Source organism: Passer domesticus, chromosome 19 (assembly GCF_036417665.1).
Source record: "Passer domesticus isolate bPasDom1 chromosome 19, bPasDom1.hap1, whole genome shotgun sequence".
Taxonomy (NCBI): domain Eukaryota; kingdom Metazoa; phylum Chordata; class Aves; order Passeriformes; family Passeridae; genus Passer; species Passer domesticus.
The window spans coordinates 9,818,991-9,838,339 of record NC_087492.1 but is presented as its reverse complement, the minus strand read 5'-3'; the positions used below and the strand labels follow the sequence as shown (position 1 = coordinate 9,838,339).

Below are 19,349 nucleotides of genomic sequence, written 5' to 3'. Positions count from 1 at the left end.
ATTGAAGCCTTTTAATAAATGCCTGCTTTATTCTTTCACTCTGCCTAGCCTCTGTTCTAGGTCAGCCTTCACAAGGCATCACCGTGCCAGACCCAGAACTGGACCTGAACTCTGTTTGGAGCAGCAAGATATGACATGGAAGATGGGCAGCTGGGTATGCAGTGGTAACCCTGACCCAGGTAAAAGAAATCCAGACTTTATTTCTTAACAGCACAAAAAGCAGAATTAGTTACTTTAAATCATGTACTAAAAGTCACTAAAGGAAAAAGAATAAACATGTGGACTGATTTAAAATATGGTTTTGAAATAATACATACCCATAGAGCCATATGGAAGGAAAAGGGATTGTTATTGGCACAAGGGTCTCCTGTTAAGCACAGAGAAGAAATGTCACCTACAATAGAGTGTACAAAAGCCAAAAGAAGTGGCTGTGATGTGCTGTAAAACCCATCAGTTTGGAAAATTTTCAGTTAGTACAGAGAATCAATTAGCTGACAAAACAGCTAAAGAGATTGCTGATATCTTTGAATGAACATCTAGCAAGGAGTTGAATGTCCTGGAATAAAAACCAAATTATAATAATCAGGACAGGCAGTTAGCCCCACCATTAGAAACTGCAAAAAGAAATAGTAGATGATTGGTGACCTCATGTGGGCAGATAATTGTACCTCCAAACATAATGTACAATTATGAAAATGGAACTAAAACATCAGGAAACACATTAGAAAATAGAGAATATGGCAATCAGTTTACAAAGGAATTTAGTAAGCACAAAAGCAATAGAAGTTATTAAGTCCTTTCTTGAAAAATATGTGGTTTGTTTGTAAAATAATCACAAGAAAGGGAGAAGGCCACCTCCAGAACTAGTAAAATGGGAATTCACCAGGTGATTGTTGGCAAATTGATTTTGCAGAACTGCCCAGGCAGAATTGGGACTGGTACATTTTGGTATTGGTCGATACTTTTTTTGGATGGCCAGAAGCTTTCCCATGTGGCACCTACAAGGCAAGGCAAATCTCAAAAGTTTTGCTGAAATTAATATTTAATAGCCTTGGAACAAGCTCTTTTAAATCTTAAAAGGTACATCATTATCAAGATATCATTGGGACTAGACTGACATGTACATGATTTTTCAACCAGGAGATCCAGTGTGCACCAGAAACCTGAATTTTGGACCAATTCAGGAGAAGTGGAAGAGCGTGTATGAGGTTCTTCTGATAAAGTACATTACACTCAAAGTAGAAGGAATCAAGCACTGGGTTCATCACACACAGGTTAAACCAGAGAGCACATATCATTGTGAATGGTGGAAAATCCTTTACAAACGAAAATATGTAGGAAACAAGACTAACTAACTAACACTGGGTATTTTAAAAATTTATTTATTGAGGGGGGGAATTTGTGTTAATTTTTTTTAGGGTTCTGTAACAACTTGCTTACCAATATCAACCTCACCAGAAAACTCAGTTCCATGGGGAGTCTTAGTCAGCAATTTGAAAAAAAATATGGGAAGACATGTGGAAAGGAAATAGTACCCATGCCAACTGGACAGGGATAGAAGGGGAATATTCTTTATGATGGATACACAAGAACTATACTGTTGAGAATTATAGTATTTCAAAAACAGATATGGAAATAACCTCCAGAAATATTTATCAGCTGACAGATTGCACTGATACCCCTTGGGGTATGAGGGGTATTCAGGATTTCAAATACCAGAAGTCAGGAATAGCCCTCAAACAGGACAGTGGGGATATAGCCAGCAATAAACAGAAACTTTCCTGTACCCCGTATGACTGGCTTTTGGGAGTAGCTATACCCCCTGCATCCGGCAGAATAAAGAATGCCTGCTTCTTAATGCTACATTGGTGTCAAGGAGTTGTTTCTTATTTTACCTCATTTTTGGTAACAATATGACCTCTATGTCTCCAGGGTTTCTTGCTTGGAGGGCTCATCCTGTGAAACAACACCAAATTGCCCATCTCAGCTGGAGCATGCTGTGACTTTTTCCACACAGAAACATGTCTTCCAAGAGATTTTCTGTGCACAGGCATTGCTGCACAGCCCCCACCATCTCTGGATCTCACCCAGGAGGAGACTCAGGCTCACCTTCCTACACAGCCCCCATGTCAAGGCTCCATGGGGTGTGCCTCTGCCCTGCTCTCCCCTAGTGCCTGGGCTTCCCTGTGGGAAGAGCAGGTTCCCTTTTCTGCCAGGGTGAGCCACAGCTTCTGCTGCCTGCTGGGCACAGGACAGCACTGCCATTCCCTGATGCCACATGCCTTGTCTGCTGTTATAAATGAAAAATGAAAAGTAGCCAATTTTAATAAAAAATAGAAAAATAAAATTTATTTCGCGACCGTAATGCAGTCTTGACAGCCACCAACCAAATCGGACAGTGTACTGCCCCCGGGGAGGTGAGCCAGGTGGACGTGAGACTGGCCTCTCTAGCACCAATTCTTCCCTGTCCACACTGGCTGCTCCGAGGCAGCAGTTCTTATACAGTTTATTTCGCCCGTGGCAGAATGTCTTTGTTTCTTTCTGGGTTCTTCATATTCAAGTTGGTTTCTTTCTTTGGCTCAGGCTGCACAAAGCCTTTGTCTGTCTGGGAATAGAATAATACACTTCCCCGATTCCCGGAATCTGATGGAAGGTGTTGATGCCTCTGGTCATCTCAGATAGGTATCTTGTCTGGGCCATCATCGCTTGGCTGTCACTGGGTGCATGTTTCTGTGAATGCCCATCTCCTGTGCAGCCGAAGTTTCCTTTGCATGTAAATATTGTGGTGCTTCTCTGTCCATCTGCCACGGTTTCACCATCCTGGGGAAGAATCTCTCCTCCCCCCCCCCCCCCCCCCTGCCCTGTGTACCAGCAGTTTATTTTATACATATATATTTGATACATTTTTTATTTCCACGAATTACTAACCATATTTATAACATCTGCCATGGTGGCCTGCTGACCTCCACATGCTGCCACAAGTGGAAACGCAGCAAGGACAGGGCTCTGCCTCAAATGCTCTCCCAGAAGAATCCTCAGCTCTCCATGTTTACACAGCCCAGGTAAAAGGGAGTTCATGGTACAGCTGCACAGAACTTGCAGTGAGCCCCGCACAGAATGTGCTGAGGCAGCAGCAGAGAACAGCAGATGGGCGCTTTTGGGGTCAGCACCAGCCGTAAGAGACCACTACACTGAGGACATTGGCAGGTCTGACAGACCTGCAATCCCCAAATGGGGGGTGTTCACTGCAGTCACTGAGTGCTGGATCTGGGCCAGAGCTCAGCTCAATCCCATTTTGAATAGAAACACCTTCCTTGAGATGAAGGTTGTGTGTTTGTGTCAGGCAAAGTTAAAACTTAGGCAAAGACAGGGAAAATCAGAAGGGCTTGTGCTGTAGGTGTAGAGGGTGCAATGACAGAAGAAATAGGAACATGACTACTTACCCCAAAAAACCCCTCAAGAGTTGATTTTCACAAATGGAAAGTATTTCCTCCTTTGCAGAACAGCAAAAAGTGTTTTTTATTATCTCAATAATCTTGAAAGCCACAATTGTTTTCCCAGTTCCAGGAAGACCAAGGACAAATTGCTTCCTTACTTTGTTCAGCTTGCTAGCATTTAGCTCATGTTGTTTGAGAGTGAGAAGGTTGAAAATCTCACACCTAAGACTGTCACTCAAGTAGGATTTAAATCACAGCACAACAATTGCAAGTGCTTCCAGGAGGGTCGGGGTGTCCCTGGAGGTTAGGATGTAATTCTTTGGGTACAAGCTGGTGGAATCACATTGGGCTTCTTGCCAGGGAACACAATTCTCACAACACTTATCTGGTCCTTTGTGCCATTTAGCTGCAGGATTTGAGGAATCACTGTGGCAGGACGTCCCCATCCATCCTCTCCTGGCCCCAGACAGCTGGTGCATATGCATGAGATAACTTTTTACCCCTCGTTGTGCTTGATTTGTGGAAACCACTCTGCACCCTACAGAGAAGAAACAATGTCTTCTTTCTTAAAACAGACTGTGTCTGTGTTTAGAGAGCTCCAAAAATTGGCAACAGCATGAGGGTACTGGTGGTGACCATGAAGATCCAGGGACCGACTAGGAAGGGGGTAAGAAATACCCCAGAGAGGTGCAGGTTTAGGTGGCTCCTTACACACAGGTGTGGGTCTGGAGCTTGGGTCGCTGGAGGTCCCTCAGCATTTCTCTGGGCTGTTGGTATGGGGGGCTTTGTCCTGGGGCCTCCTGTGGAGAGATGTGGCGGACCCTCCCTCACAGACAGGCTGTGTAGACCCTCACACGGAGGGATGTGGGATTCCCTTCCCTGGAGGCCCTGGAACCTCCTGAGGGGAACCGCACACAGTCGGACATGGAGACTCCCTAGGGAGGTCGTGAGGACCCCCACACAGAGGCCGTGGGGGATCCCCCCGGGGCCCACGGCAGCCCTCACACAGAGGGGTGTGTGGGACCCTCCCTCACACGGAGGGGTGTGTGGGACCGTCCCTGACATGGAAGGGTGTGTGGGACCCTCCCTGACACGGAAGGGTGTGTGGGACCCTCCCTCACACGGAGGGGTGTGTGGGACCCTCCCTCACACGGAGGGGTGTGTGGGACCCTCCCTCACACGGAGGGGTGTGTGGGACCCTCCCTCACACGGAGGGGTGTGTGGGACCGTCCCTGACATGGAAGGGTGTGTGGGACCCTCCCTCACACAGAGGGGTGTGTGGGACCTCACAAAAAATTAGGTTGACCTTAGCAAAACAACTTTATTCTCCTTAGAAAACTGAAATTGAAAACCTGACCCGAACACGAGCACTGAGAGTTTTTAACTTGGGCATATTTTTTGCAAATATCATCCATTTGGATCAGTGCATGGAGGGGTGTGTGGGACTGTCCCTCACATGGAGGGGTTTATGGCACCCTCCCTCACACGGGAGGGTGTGTGGGACTGTCCCTGACATGGAGGGGTGTATGGGACCCTCACTGACACAGAAGGGTCTGTGGGACCCTCCCTCACACGGAAGGATGTGTGGCACCCTCCCTCACACGGAGGGGTGTATGGCACCCTCCCTCCCCGGAGGGGTGTGTGGGACCCTCCCTCACACGGAGGGTGTGCGGGACTCTCCCTGACACAGAAGGGTGTGCGGGACTCTCCCTCACGCGGAGCTTTGCGGGCTCCGTGCGCGGAGCGGGCCCGGCCGCGCGGAGGCTCCGGCCGCGCGGGGGCGCTGCCCAGCCGTGCCCGCCGGTTTCCCCGGAGCGCGGCCATGGCGGGCGCGGCGCGGCGCGGGGGCAGCGCCGTGTGCCGCTCCCGGGACCCCGCCGTGTACCGCTCCCGGGACCCCATCCGCAACCTGCGCCTACGGTGAGCGCCTGCCCGGCCCCGGCCTGGCTCCGCCGGGCCGCACAGCCGTGACGCTCCGCTCCTTCCCCGCAGGGTCCGTATCCAGCGGGTCTCGCCGGCCGGGCCTCTCCTGCCGCGGGTGCCGCCGCCCGCCGGCCCCGAGCGGCCGGGCCGGGCCGACCGCGCCGCCGACGCGGGAGCGGTGCCGCTGCGCGTTACCGCGGCCTCTCGCGCAGGCGCCCAGAGACCCCGGGAGGACGAGGAGGAGGAGGTCGAGGTGGGGTGGCAGGAGAAGCTCTTCAGCCAGGTGGGTGCACGGAGAGGGGGGCGGGAGGGACTTCGTGGAATGGGTCAGATCGGAGAGGATCACTGGGGTCATCTAGTCCGACTCCCCTGCTCAGGCTTGTGTCCAGCTGCCTTTGGAATACCTCTAGTGAGGGAGACTCCACGCTCTCTCTGGGCAACCTGGTCAGAGCTTGGTAACCGCACAGGGCAGAAGTTCTTCCTCGTGTTCAAGTGGAACTTTCTGGGCATCAGTTCCTGCCCGTTCCACTTGTCCCATTGTTGGTCCCCAAGGAGCAGAGCCTCGTCCGTGCTCTGACCCCTCCTTTCAGATACAGACAGGGATGAGGTACCCTCTCAATGTCTCTTCTCGAGGCTGAACAGCCCCAGCTCCCTCAGCTTTTCGTTGTAAGAAAGGTGTTTCTTGATGAACTTTGTCACCCTCTGCTCCAGGAGCTCCATGTCTCCTGTCCTGTCCAGATCTGGACAGGCTTGGGGGAGCTTCCTGACACCCCCTTTTGTTCAACTCACTGTGGGGTTCCTTGTTTCAGGGTGAGCTGCTGTGCCCAAGGCTTTCCAGGTGGGCATCAGTGGTGCTGCTGGCTGCCACATGTTGAGCAGTGTTGGAGCTGCTCTGGAGCTCGGTTATTTGCTGGGATTCCCAAAGGGTCTTGTCTCTGGGGTGGCTTTGGAAAGAAGCTGAAAAGTGTTTGTGGTTTTGCCAAAGCTGGTGAGAGGCAGCTATTGTGCTTTACCTGTGGTGCTGTCAGTTTGAGGTGGATCTGTACCTGAATGAGTCAGCCTGCCAGACTCCCCTGGACTGGCAGTACCATGAGGAGATCCGGAAACTGGAGAAGGCTGGAGGTCGGAAGAACTGTCGCATCTTCACCTACACTGACCACGACCGATTCACCAACCTAGAGGAGGTACCAGCTCTCATATCTTGGTTCTCAGCCAGGCAGATACTCTGAGTGCAGGAGAACACACTGCTGCAAAGCAGTTTCCCTTGGTGCCCCAGACCTGGGGAGGGATGTCTCTGGTTCAGAGCAATGGTCGGGACAGCCAGAGGGACTTGGCTCTGTAGGAGCACTGCTCTGTAGGAAGCTTGCTGGGTTTTGCCACCAGAAAAGTGAAGGAATTCTGCAGTCATATAGCAATTTGTCCTTGCACGTGGTTGTGTGTATATCTGTTCCCTCCTGTAAGAGTAGAGCTGTGTTTGGGAAAGATGTCCAGTTAAGCTGGTTCCTGTCTGTTCTTGCAGCTCTGCCAGAAGGTAACTGACTCGGATCATGAGGTGCCATCGTATCTGGTTGAGAGGATGGCCAATGTGAGGAGGAGAAGACAGGACCGTAGGCCTGTGTGAGTTCAAACTTGGGCTTGGAACTTGTTCTTGCAGGTTTCAGTGTGCCTGGTCCGTGGGAGCTGGTGGCTTGTGCTGTGTCACACATGTAATCCAGCACTGTGACTCCTCATCATGGTGGGTTTGGTGCTGCTGAGGTGAGCTGTGACTGTTGCTGTTCTCTTGTTGACAGAGAAGCAAGTTCTCTGAAGTCAAAAATCATCACCTGGGAACCTTCAGAAGAATTTATAAAGAACAATCATGTAATTAACACACCTGTGCAGACCATGTACATCATGGGGGACTTGGGACCTTATGGGAAGTAAGTAAAATCCTGAAGTGATCATAATTTTCCAAAAGAAAATCCATCTCTCCTCCTTACTCAAAACTCTTGTTTCTTTCATTAGTTAAGGGGGGAGAATTTCAAGAGCTCAGTAATGTGGGCTGCAATTTCTTTCTGTCTCTTTCTTCAGTTGGGAGGTAGCTGAGTGTATACATCCAAAAGGCTTCTAAACCAATGTAGGAAAGTGTGTATGTGTTCCCTTCTGTACCCCCAAGTTCCTTTACCAGCTCTGGTGTTCCAGAGCAAGAGAGTGTCTGTGTTCTCTGTTTAGACTGTATTTTCCTTCAGGCTTGGTCACAGGGAGTATGAAAATGTGCTGTGCACAATCAAGGTGGATGGCAATGGGGTGATCACAGTGAAGCCTGACTTCACGGGCACCAAAGGAGCTTACCGGTGAGTGGGGCAGGGCTGGCACCTCTCCTGGGACTGGGGGCTAGGGGCTGAAATGGCTGTTTCCTGGCCACCCTTCGGGCAGGGGATCAGCACTTAAATTGAGAAATATTTCATTTATTTCAGAGATTTTTAGAAAAATATTATTGTGTGCTTACGCTCAGTGTCACTGTGTGTGTGCTGTGTGGGGCTTTGGGGCAAGTCTCTAGGGATGCAGGTTATCATGGAATCATGGAATGGTTTGGACTGGAAGGGACCTTAAAGGCATCTCATCCCACCCCCTGCCATGGGCAGGGACACCTTCCACTATCCCAGGCTGCTCCAAGCTCTGTCCAACCTGGCCTTGGGCACTTCCAGGGATGGGGCAGCCACAGCTGCTCTGGGCACCCTGTGCCAGGGCCTCACCACCCTCACAGAGAAGAATTTCTTCCTAATACCCATCTAACCCTACCTCTGTCAGTTTGAAGGCATTCCCCCTTGTTCTATCACTACATCCCTTGTAAAATTACGTTATGCATGTGGTGGATGCAAGCAAGTCTTCCATTTTCAGGGAATGCTGCTGGCAGGTACTTGGGAGTGAGGAGAGGGCTGTGAGTGCCCTTGTCCCCCTGCACAGGCTGGGTAGAGGGGACACTGCTGGGTCAGGATGGCCCCATTGATACCTGTGCCTATTCTCTGCATAGTGGGGGAGTTTTTCCCATGTGTTTTGGGGCTCTGCAGGATCGAGCTGGATGGAGAGAAGCGAGAGGTGTGGGAATACACTATTGAGAATGCATCTGCCCAGGTGCAGCCAGAGGAGGAGGAGCGTGAGCAGCGTGTGTTCAGAGAGGTGAGTGCTGGCCATGGAGCATATTCACTAGTTCTGAGTAACAGAGGCAGCTCAGATCATCATGGAGATGTAGCTGCTCGTGCTCGGCACGCCTGAAGTGATAAAATGTCACTGCCCTGAGCCTCATCATGCTCGGGGATCTGAGAACTGCAGCAAATACTCTCTGCTTCATACCTTATTCCTTAAAGAGACCTTGTCTGTAGTTGTCCTGCCTCTGGTTGCAGTGCTTTAGAGAGTGAGAACTGATGCAAGAACCCAAGTCCATGCCTTTCTAGTGTCACCTGCAAGTGTTTTTCCTTCCCTTTAGAGCAGTGGGCAAGCCCTTTCTTTAATCTTCCTCTAGCTGCCTGTATATTTACTAAATGATGTCTTTTTACCTGTAATGTCCCAGGATATTGGGATCCTGTTTCACATCTTGATTTTTCTGAATTGCCTTTTTGTCATTTGACAGTTTATGAAAGTACTTTTTGGTTTAGATTTTTACTTGTGCATTTCCTTACTGGTTTTGTGGTCACCAAGGAAATCATGATTTCACCACACTGATCTCTGCCTGCCCATTTCCTTGGAATAGTTTGTACCTGTGTTTTTCAGATATCATTTAAGATCTGATTCTTCAGAGCTTCTTTTCCCTTAAAACTGGCCTTGGAGAACCAAAGCTGAACTTCTGTGCAGTGTTAGCAGTTATGCATCTGTGTTCTATTAGATACTTGTATTCTCCATATTTGTTGTAACAACCCCACATATGCTACGCCTGGTAATGATTTGAGTTTAAATTATATACATTTTAAGTTTTGCAGTACATAACAGCAGATATAATTAAAATGCCACTCTTTTTTGTTGTTGTGTGTGTTCCCAGCTGTACGGGCGGCACAGGGATTACCTCAATGGGCTCGTGGGCTCAGACTTTGAAATGGTGAGTTCCAGAGGCACTGGCAGGGACTGGAGCTCTGTTGTTTGGGGTCTGGTGACCTGGCTCACACAGTTTACACTTGCAGCACGGTCTCCAAAGACTGTTTTGCTCTGAAGGGGGATTGGCAGCTTTTACCTTGTGGCTTCAAGCAGAAAATTGGGTCAGAAGGGGCAAGTGGCAGTGGATTTGGGGTCTGCAGGGATCCATCCTGCCTGTTCAGGGCCTGCTGAACACCGCAGTCTCTGTGGGGCTGTGTGCAGTGCCTCAAGGCCTCTGATTGTAGTACTCTGAGAAGGAAAGAGGGTTTATGTCTTCAGGGACACTGATTGCTGTTAACTTCTTCAGTGTCAAACAGCTCTGTGTGCCACTTTGTGCAAATCAACAGCCCCTCAGACTCATGCAGTTTTCATTCTCACTGAATTATCTAAACAGCAATCTTTTTTTTGCTCAAATATTGTTTGACAATACAGTGAATACACATCAGTGAAATACAATACAAAACAGTGAAAGTTGTGCTTTCCAGTACTTTGATAGAGTGCTGCCAGTGCTTCCCCCTGCTCCCTCATCGTGGTCAAATGCAGGAACATGACAGAAGCAGGACTGTGATTTCTGCAAGTGGCTTCTCACTGTGTGTTATATTGATCTTGACATCTGTAAGAGACCTATTTACTGAACAGTAAATTCCTGCAGGCTGGGCTTTGGGGGATTTGGTCTCTTTAGAGTCTCTTTCCAGAGAGACTGTTCACTGCTGGAAGTGATAGGACAAATCATGCCTACTCCCTGGCCAGAGCAGTAAATCATTCATGTCTGAAAACCCATGAAATACCTGTGTGAGATGCTGTTGGGAAGGAATTGTTGAGGTTGCACCAGTGGTTGGTTGTTGAGCTCTTTACCTTGTTTATCTGCTAATTTTTCCAGCCTCTTCCTGGTACTCTGAGACTTTTCGTGAATGGAGAAATAGGTGAGTTCTTATTCCAAACAGAGCCAGTGTGGGTGTGCTAGGATAGCTGAGGGTATGATCCAAGGATTTTTGAATCCCTAGGTTCAAGAGGCCCTAGAATCCTTTACTTCCTCCTCCTCCTCCCTGTTTCCTGCAGACTAATCCCTTGAGAGGAATTTACAGGTTGGAGGTTACAAATGCTGTAGCTGTTCTGAGAAGGCATAGATCTGAAAAAAGGAGAGCAGATTGCTATAATATCTATTAATTTCTCAAAGAAACCAATTAAATGTGTGAACTCCCTCATCTGGTTAGTGAAACAGAGACAGGGCTAGTCTGGAGGAGGAATCTTCTCTGTGGGTTGTCTCCTGTTACTTTGAAGGCTTTTCCCAGCTTCCAGCAGTAACTGATTTTCCTTGAGGTTATTGGTGGTGGCTCTCCCAAAAATCTACAGTGAATGCTGGAAGAATTCATGTGGAATCAAACAGCTGAAGTTCATTCTCTCTCCTCAGTTTCAGCTCAAGGCTATGAGTATGACAACCTTTATGTGCATTTCTTCCTGGAGCTGCCTGACCGTGAGTATTCGCATTCCCAGCCACATCACAGCAGCTGAAGAGGTGAAACAGGCTTTGGCTGGTCCATCAGACCAGCTCTGCTGGGAGTCAGCAAAAATTAATGTTGAACTGGGATCTAGTCAGAGGCCTTCAGAGCTAAAATGGCAGAACTCAGCTCAGACTGGGACATAGAGGTGGTGGTGACCAGTCTGCCCAGACTTCATTCCTTATCTTGCAGGGAACAGCTTTCCTGTGCTCCCCATCACAGTGACCTTGTCTGATTTCAGCTTGCCATCATGCTTTGTGCTGATATTAAAATATTAAATTTTGATGTATAAATAAGGCTCCCAGGACTTACAGGCAAATCCTGCTGCATGTTTAATTCTCCTTAAGCTATGGCTCTGCCTCCCCTCCCTGGATATATCTGTCAAGATACCACTTCTGATACTCAGTACATTTAGATAAGGCTCTGCTTTTCTCTTGACATGAGTTGGTGCTTTTCATGGACAGTTCAGGGTGTTCTAAAGAGCAATGCCTGGAACAGGACAGGGAAAAGTCATTTGAGGAACAGCTGAGAGAGCTAGCTAGCTCCAGGCTCAGCCTGGAGAAGAGGAGGCTCAGGAGGGACTTTCTCACTCTCTAAAACTCCCTGACAGGAGAGTGCAGCCAGGTGGGAGTCAGGCTCTGCTCCCTGACAAGTAACAGGACAGGAGGAAACAGCCTCAGGTTACACCAGGGGAGGTTCAGGTTGGACATGAGGAAGAATTTCTCTGTGGAAGGGGTGGTGAAGCATTGGAAGGAGCTGCCCAGGGCGGTGGTGGAGTTCCATCCCTGGAGGTGTCCAAGGAATGACTGGATGTGGCACTCAGTGCTGTGACCTGGTTGACCAATCTCCAAGGTGGGGATTGGTCACAGGTAGGATTTGGTCATATTGGAGGGCTTTTCCAACCTGAATCATTCTGTGAATGTCAGGGTGGGTAACATCAGTCATCACATTCTCCTGTGAGCTGCTCTGGTTTGTGAGTTTGGCCTCACCCCAAGCCTTCATCTTCTCCTGTCCCCTGCAGAGTGGTCAAGCTCCCCGTTCCAGCAGCTCTCAGGAGTGACGCAGACCTGTGCCACCAAGGCAGTGGGCTTGGTAAGGACACTTCCACACCTGCAGGGCAATTTGAACAGGCAGTCTCTGGAGTGGAACATGTGTAACAAGCTACAGATAGATTCAGCAAGTAGCCTGAGTTGGGGGCTCCTTTCAAGACCAGAGCATGTTTGGGATTCTCCTTATTCTAATTATACTTGTCGTTTTTTCAAGGGTACAAAAATTTTTTTTCACTGTCTCCACATAAAACCAAACCAAATAAAACTAATCCCAAGCATTTTCTAGACTCTCACTTTTTTATTCATTTTTGCTGACTGATTGCCTTTGGAGCTTTGATTTTTGTGTTCTCCAGTGCTCTGAGTTAACCAGGCATTGTTCCATCTTGCCTGGGGCAGGAATGTGCAGAGACTCTATGTTAATTTTGAATTTTATCAGCTTTTTAATGTTTTTTTTTATGTTTTCATATTACAAAAATAATTATCATACAACATTTTAGTAATACCATTGTTTGGCGTACTGTGCTTGGCTTGGCTCCTGTAAAGTGTGAGGCTGCTCTGTAGTTATGCAATTGACTGAGTTTTCATTTGAGGTGTGTCACTCCCCTTTTCCATTATTTTCAACATCCTATTCCATCAACATGGCACTAGGGAGTGTATGCAGGTCCATCCTGCAGTCACGTGTTTGTTAGTGGGATGCAGTTGATCTTTGTGGGCAGCATCACCTGCTTTCTACTATTAGTTCCTTTCTACCAGCTCTCTATGCCCTCTGCAATGCTGGTGATGAATTCTCTTGTGAAGGAGTCTGATCTCTGCCCTGTTTTTTTTCTAGGACAATGTGGCATACTTCTGCTACCCCTTTACTGTGGACATATTTTACACCCAAGAAGATGAAGGTGTGTTTCCTTGTTACTCTGAAATCCTTTGGTCCCACTGTAGCTGTCATGCTGTCTGTCCCATTGGAGATGAAATGACAGAGGGAAATGTTTCTGGTTCAACAAAAGTTCACCCTGTCACCACACAGCCCCTGGACACATCCTGTGTTTGCCCTGTCCAGGAATCCATTAGCATTTTTATGGATTCATTGATGTTGCCTTGTTTCTAGGCTGTAGGCAACATTATCCAGTTGGAAAACTACTTGGATCTTGGCTTGTCTCTTTAAACCTGGAGTGCAGGGCTATGTTGCTGTGCCTGCACAGAGCCCTGGGATGCTGCAGCTGGAGAACCAGGCAGCTTTTTTATACACAGCTAAAACTCTGTGCTGAGTCTTACATTTGTAGACGTGCTCAGTGACCTGTATAATCCCTAGATAGTTCATGTCACTTTGAAACTTCAGCTCTATTTTAAGCTGAGCTTCTCTGCTGCCTGTTCCTGCTGCTTCTTCACCAATCCTATTGCTCTGTGGATACAATTGCTAGGGACAGCACTGTGGCATGCCTTGCCACTTGAATCCAATGTACACTTTGGATCTGGGTATTCAACCAACACTAATGAATTTTCAGACTAGAAAAAACAAAATGAGTTTGTTTCACTGTGGAAGAAATAAATGCTTGGAGAGATGTAGGAGAATCCAGGTTAATATTCCTCCAGTAGCAGTGGGAAAGGTCAAAGATAAACAAGTTCTGCTGTTTGGCTTCAGATCATTCATGAAAGATTGTCTTGTCTGCTCAAAGGCAATTGACAGCCCAGTCTGGACTTGCTCTTAAAGGATTTTACCTAATTTTTATCCTCAATAATTCTGTTTTCATCCTCAAATCTGAGGGTTCAACTTTTATAGGGGAAACTAATCAACTATAAATCTTCGTTAGTCATTGTAGAAGAAATACGGAAAGGACTGTGGTGGAAGTGTGCTGGAATGTGTCCCGAGAGGGAGCAGAACTGGGGAAGGGTCTGGAGCACAAGGAATAACTGAAGGAGCTGGGCAGACTCAGCCTGGAGAAAAGGAGGCTCAGGGAGGATCTTCTCACTCTACAATTCCCTGTCAGGAGGGTACAGCCAGCTGGGGATTGGGCTCTACTCCCAAGAACAAGGGACAGGACAAGAGGAAATCTCAGGTTGCACCAGGGGAGGTTCAGGCTGGACGCTAGGAGGGATTTCTTCCCATAATGGGTGTCAGGCACTAAAAGGGGTTGCCCAGGGAGGTGATGGAGTCCCCATCTCTGGAGGTGTCCAAGGAACAACTGGAGGTGGCACTCAGTGCTCTAGTCTGAGTGATAAGGAGGGGATTTGTCACAGGTTGGACTCGATGATCTTGGAGGTCTTTTCCAAGCTAAATGATTCTCTGATTCTTTGGCTTCCTGCTAGTGGAGTTCGGTATTTAGCATGCTTTTTCTCACTGATAGTCTCCTTCCCAAAGCTGTGACCTGCTCCCCATCTTGCAGATAGTCTCCCTCAGTGGCCTGTTCTCTACTTTGAGGTCCTCTCCCTGGATTTCTGGCAGAGGTATCGTGTGGAAGGATATGGGTCCTTGGTGCTGCCAACATGTCCAGGTAAAACATCCTTGGGACATTGTGTTAATTGTCTGGGAGAATGAGTTGTGTTGTTCCTCTTGGGAAGTGATTCAGCCAGTCCCAGGGATTTGGGGTACTGAAGGGAGCAGTCAGCTGTCTGGGGTGCAGCAAAGAAGAATGTGAGGCACATCTGGAGCTGTTGCCCTTGATCCTTTGATACTGCCATCACAACTGGTGTGATAAAGCTCTGGGGTGATGCATCCACCTGTACAATGGCAGTAACTCTGTGTGTCCCACATGGGATCTGGGGGTAACCCCTGTGTGCTATGGGGAGATGCTGCTGTTGGGCAGAGGGCACTTTCAGCATTGGCTGTGTGACTAGAATGGGCTAACTCAATGGGAACATGCTTTTAGAACATTTCTGATGCTCTGCAGTGTTTCCATTTCTAGACAGCTCTGGGTTGGGTCAGCAGGTATCCACCTGCCTTTGCTGTCCTCTGTGGCTGAATACATCAGAGGTCACAGCTGCTAAGCTGTCCTCTTGTCCTGGGCCAGGTGTCCACATGCTCACCATCCCTACCTGGCGTCCTGTGGGTCTGGGACCTGTTGCTGAAATGAGGAGGTTTTTCATTGGGGGATCTCCTGAGCTGGAGGATTTAACCTACGTCCGGATACCATCGACCTTCAAGGTGGGCACAGCTGCAGAGGAGCCTCTTGAGTTTTCCTCTTGGGTTCAGGTGTCCCATTGAACAAGGATGAGCTGCTGGTCGTGTCCCTCTCACTAAAGAAATGTCTCCTCTGTGAGTCTTGTAATCCTGAGCAGAGGAATGAGCAAACACTGAGGCAGAGCTGTGCCTTCTGAGGAGTGAGCAGCTTAGAGAAGTGGGGGAGCATGGGCCAAAGCCTTGGCTTCCCCTGCTTATACAGTGTTGGTCAGGTCAGCATTTTGTTCCAGCTGTAGACTTCTCCTTGATTTTTGTGAGGAATTTAGGCTGTTTATTATGCCTGGAACAGCTTCCAGAGCAGAACAGAATCTTGAAGCAAGAAGCTAATGGATGTGAGGCAGGTAGAAACTTTATGTTCTTCAGTAAGTTGCAGAGGTGGCTGCTGGTGTAGTGAGCAGGGAGATGTTAGTGGCACCTTTGTGTGGGAACAAGCCCTGAAGCAGTTGTTGGAACCCTGCCCAAGCACTGCACTGTCAGCTTGCACGTTTAGATCCTGTCCTCACACAGCCTGGAACTATGTGCCCTTCTTTCCAGCCTTGCAGTGAAGGGGGGATTGTGCCCACAGGAGTTTGTGCTCTGGTGGAACATGCTTGTTTTCCCTGTGGGGTTGCTCTAACCTGTGCCATCCCTGCAGGGAAAGCGCTTGAGCCGCTTTGGCTTCCGGACAGAGACCACAGGGAGCGTCACCTTCCGGCTCTATTGCCTGCAGCAGTCCAGGTGAGTGCAGCAAAGGGAGTATGAGCTCCATCAAATCCCTCTCCTGTGCTGGTTTTGGCAGCCCTGACCTGCTGCTGTGCTCCTGTGCAGAGCCTTTGTGGAGAACAGTGCCCTGAGACAGCGCATGCAGAGTGTACTGGACCGACTGGGAGGCTTCAGCCAGCAGAGCTCTGTCTACAATGTTTTGGGTAGGGCCTTCAGTGTCATTCTGTCTTGGTGAGATTTGGCTCCCTTTTTATAGGGTGGGCAGGGTATTTCAGGATAATCCATTACTGTGGAAGTAATTCCCCTCCCTGTGACCTCTCAAAGTCCATGGCAGAGGTTAAAGGTTCTGCTCTGAGCTGGCAACTTCAGGAGGCATCAGCTCTGAGCAGGCAGGAGGGATAACCACTGTGTGAGGGCACAGCCTGGACTGGGCTGCCCAGCCTTGCCTGGCACTGGGCAGAGCTGGTGGCACTAAGGCACAGGCTCTCTGCCTGATTCCATTGTGTACAGAAATCAGAGAGCAGCAGGTGGAGCAGCACCAGGTGCTTTGGTGTTGTAACCTGTTCATAGGAAGTGGGATCCTGCACCAGGAGAGATGATGTTCCCTGAAAAGACACATCCCTCCCCTTCCCTGAGGCTGTCTTACCCATTCTGGCCTGCTGTCACCTCTGTGTTGTAGAGGCTTTCCAGCGGGCTCGGCGCCGGATGCAGGAAGCGCGGGAGAGCCTTCCCCAGGACCTCATCAGCACTTCTGCCTCTGCTGTGCCCCATCCCCTGGAGCCCTGAGCGTCACCTCTGCTGCTGCTTGGAGCACTTGGCGTCCTCCCTCCAGCACAAGCTCCCACCCCTCAGCAGGAGTCCCAGTGCTGGTGCCTGGAAGCTTCAGAAGCCCTTCCTTTGTGGTTTTCCTTGGATGGAGGAGAGAGCTTGTAACACCTCCAGACCCAGAATTTGCATTTCCACGAGTATCTGTGGAAGGAGCCCAGTTTTTCAAGGCCTGTTGTTACCAGGCTCTAACAATACAGCCAGTTTTTCACATTTCTTCTGAAATACTGGCATGGAACCTGTGAACCCTGTAACACCTTTTCAGGGATTGAAAAGGAAATAATGAGAAAAATTGTACATTTAGTTTTCTTCTTAGAGAAGAGGGTGATGTTGAAGGCCAAGGCATGGATGCTTTTTGAGATTAATGGAATCAATAGATAACTTCTTGAGAAATGCTGATAATTGTTATTAGCTGTTGTGTACAGGACAATCAATAGTAAAATTAATCCATCCACCTCTACCTTAAGACTAATTCATTCCTAGAGAGAGAGCTCTCTGCCACATGTAATATAAGAAATTAAAGCAAAGAAAGACAGATGGAGAACAGGACAAAAGGATTACATTCTGCATTTTCTTGTGTGCCCATAAGGCCTGGCTCTGCAGTGGTGAGCAGGAAGTTTCTTTGTTCAGGAGCACAATTGAAAACACACCTTCCCCTCAGTTCACCCCAGAGCTTTAGGGGTTGGAAGGTTTGCAGACAGTGAGAGCAGTTGATAACATTTGCACAGCAGCTGAACTTTGAACTGCTCAAGCTGTTCATTTGAGGTTGATATTTGTTGGTGGTTCATTGTTGCATCTCTGATTGCAGAACACTGTGGTGCTTCCTGGGAAAGCTTGTGTTTACCCACTCTTTACCCAGTTTCTTCTGTTATTTTCTCATTTTCCCCCCTATTTTTATTTCTGTCTCAAGTTCAGAGGAACATAGCTCCCTGCAGACTGACAGTGCTGTGCTGCTTTGTGCACTAGTCACATTTCCATGTATTTTCTGTTCCAAACAAAGCATGGGAAGAGAAATCTCAAGCTCAGACCATGCAGGTTTGAATATGTCTGTGAATTTAGGATTCAGAGGCAGGATATGAAATATGAATTGGCCATCCTTCTTTTGCTCTGCACATTCCTCCTTCACAGGGAGCAAGAGATTCATGGTTACAGCCATGTGTGTGGTTATTGGAACATCCCCTTATTCCCTGGTGCTCTATTGTTTTCCTCACTCCCTTCTTGCCATGTTGAGGTTGTCCCAGTCTTCAATGAGAAAACAAACTCCAAAAAGGAGTCAGCAACTCTCAGAGTTTGTTCTTCCTTGACTTTTGCTGTAATTCCTAGATCTGTCTGGCAGCCTGAATCTGTTTGGCAATTGCAATTATAAGTGGACTTTTGTTCACCTTCCTTGCCTGTTGCCCCTCATCTTGATGGAGGAGGCTGCCAGGATGTGTTGGGTGATGCTGGCCTGTGCAGCAGAGCTGTGTCGTTGGCCTGGAGCTGGGTGATGTGCCTGGTGCTGATGTGACCACTCTGGAGGTACCACATGTGGTGCTGGAGCAGCAGAACTGATCTCTGTTCAGTCATGGTCTGTAATGGTCCATGACCCAGGAGGAAAAGCATTCAGTGAGTATCTGATAAGTAGCACTTATCTCTTTATTTTAATCATTATTCACATTGTGGCCTTGTGTGTTTATCACACTCTTCTGTGTGTTTTTGTGGTGCTTATCACCAATAACTGAACTGCATTTCTCTGAAATGCTTCTCAGGATGGAGTTACAAGGTTACAAGAATAATTTTTTATCAATAAAGTAACAAAACGCCTTTTTAATCAAGGTGATGCCAATGGCAGATCCTCTTAGAGTGGAATTTTCTGATGAGGTCAGGTTCCTGACTCATTGACCAGTTATTATGGCAGGATTTATTGTCCTGAGTGTGAGATGCACTAAGCATAATTATATAATTTTGCTACTTATTACTCTGGATAGAGAAACTTGAGAGGAAAATTTTAAAATTAAAATTTACTAGAACCAAGCAAGCAATTCTTCCAAAGAGACTCTTTGCAGTTCTTCACTGTTGTGCTTGCAGCCTCCTTGGCCTGGCAGAATAAAGTGGTGGTGGTAAAAGCTGGTTTGAAGAGACCCCTCAGCAAATGCTCTCAAGAACCCATCATAGCTCCTCACTCTGGGACCCCCAAGAATCTGCAGCAAGCTCTTGTGCACCCACAACAGTCCTTCCTCTCCCCCTGTTGAGTTTCCCTCTGTGGGCACCCTTCCAGTGAGAGCTGTAGGGACACTTCCAGCAATGGCCTCCTCATGGCTTCAGTTCCAGCTGTGCACACCTCCTGTCCAAGCCAGATCCCTTGGCAGGCTCAGAGCTCAAATGCCAGTTGTGACTAAAAGATCATTTTCACATGTGTACATGTGTATGAAAATTTGCCAGTTTAATTTATAAAAGTGCAAATTCAAAGAGCATTTGCAGTGAGACTTGGGGTCTGTGTGTGGCTGGCAGCCCCCCAGCTCTGGCTGCACCAGCTGCAGCAGCATAGCTGGTTTCTCTGGGGCTTTGTCTGCTTCCTTTGATCAGACTGGAGCTATGATGGGTTCTTGAGAGCCAACTGAACTTCCAGCTGAATGGGCATCTGGATCCAGCAGCC

The 19,349-nt window shown here is 48.3% G+C and overlaps 1 protein-coding gene across 1 annotated transcript; it reads left to right on the top strand.

The window, feature by feature from the left end:
* The first annotated feature begins 5,217 nt into the window (after window positions 1-5,217).
* On the top strand, window positions 5,218-17,568 carry MKS1 (MKS transition zone complex subunit 1). The gene is made up of 17 exons (XM_064394499.1): window positions 5,218-5,357; window positions 5,430-5,643; window positions 6,389-6,544; window positions 6,880-6,977; window positions 7,151-7,279; window positions 7,589-7,693; window positions 8,411-8,519; window positions 9,376-9,432; window positions 10,348-10,390; window positions 10,879-10,941; window positions 11,988-12,058; window positions 12,845-12,908; window positions 14,394-14,501; window positions 15,018-15,151; window positions 15,822-15,904; window positions 15,995-16,092; window positions 16,569-17,568. The coding sequence occupies exons 1-17, from the start codon at window positions 5,260-5,262 to the stop codon at window positions 16,673-16,675; spliced, it is 1,737 nt and encodes a 578-aa protein (XP_064250569.1). The 5' UTR covers window positions 5,218-5,259; the 3' UTR covers window positions 16,676-17,568.
* The last annotated feature ends 1,781 nt before the right edge of the window (window positions 17,569-19,349 follow it).

Coding starts and splice junctions, on each gene's coding strand:
- MKS1 (XM_064394499.1), top strand. CDS start 5,260: ATGGCGGGCGCGGCGCGGCGCGGGGGCAGCGCCGTGTGCCGCTCCCGG. Junction 5,358..5,429: donor ATCCGCAACCTGCGCCTACG/GTGAGCGCCTGC, acceptor CCTTCCCCGCAG/GGTCCGTATCCAGCGGGTCT. Junction 12,909..14,393: donor TTACACCCAAGAAGATGAAG/GTGTGTTTCCTT, acceptor CCCATCTTGCAG/ATAGTCTCCCTCAGTGGCCT.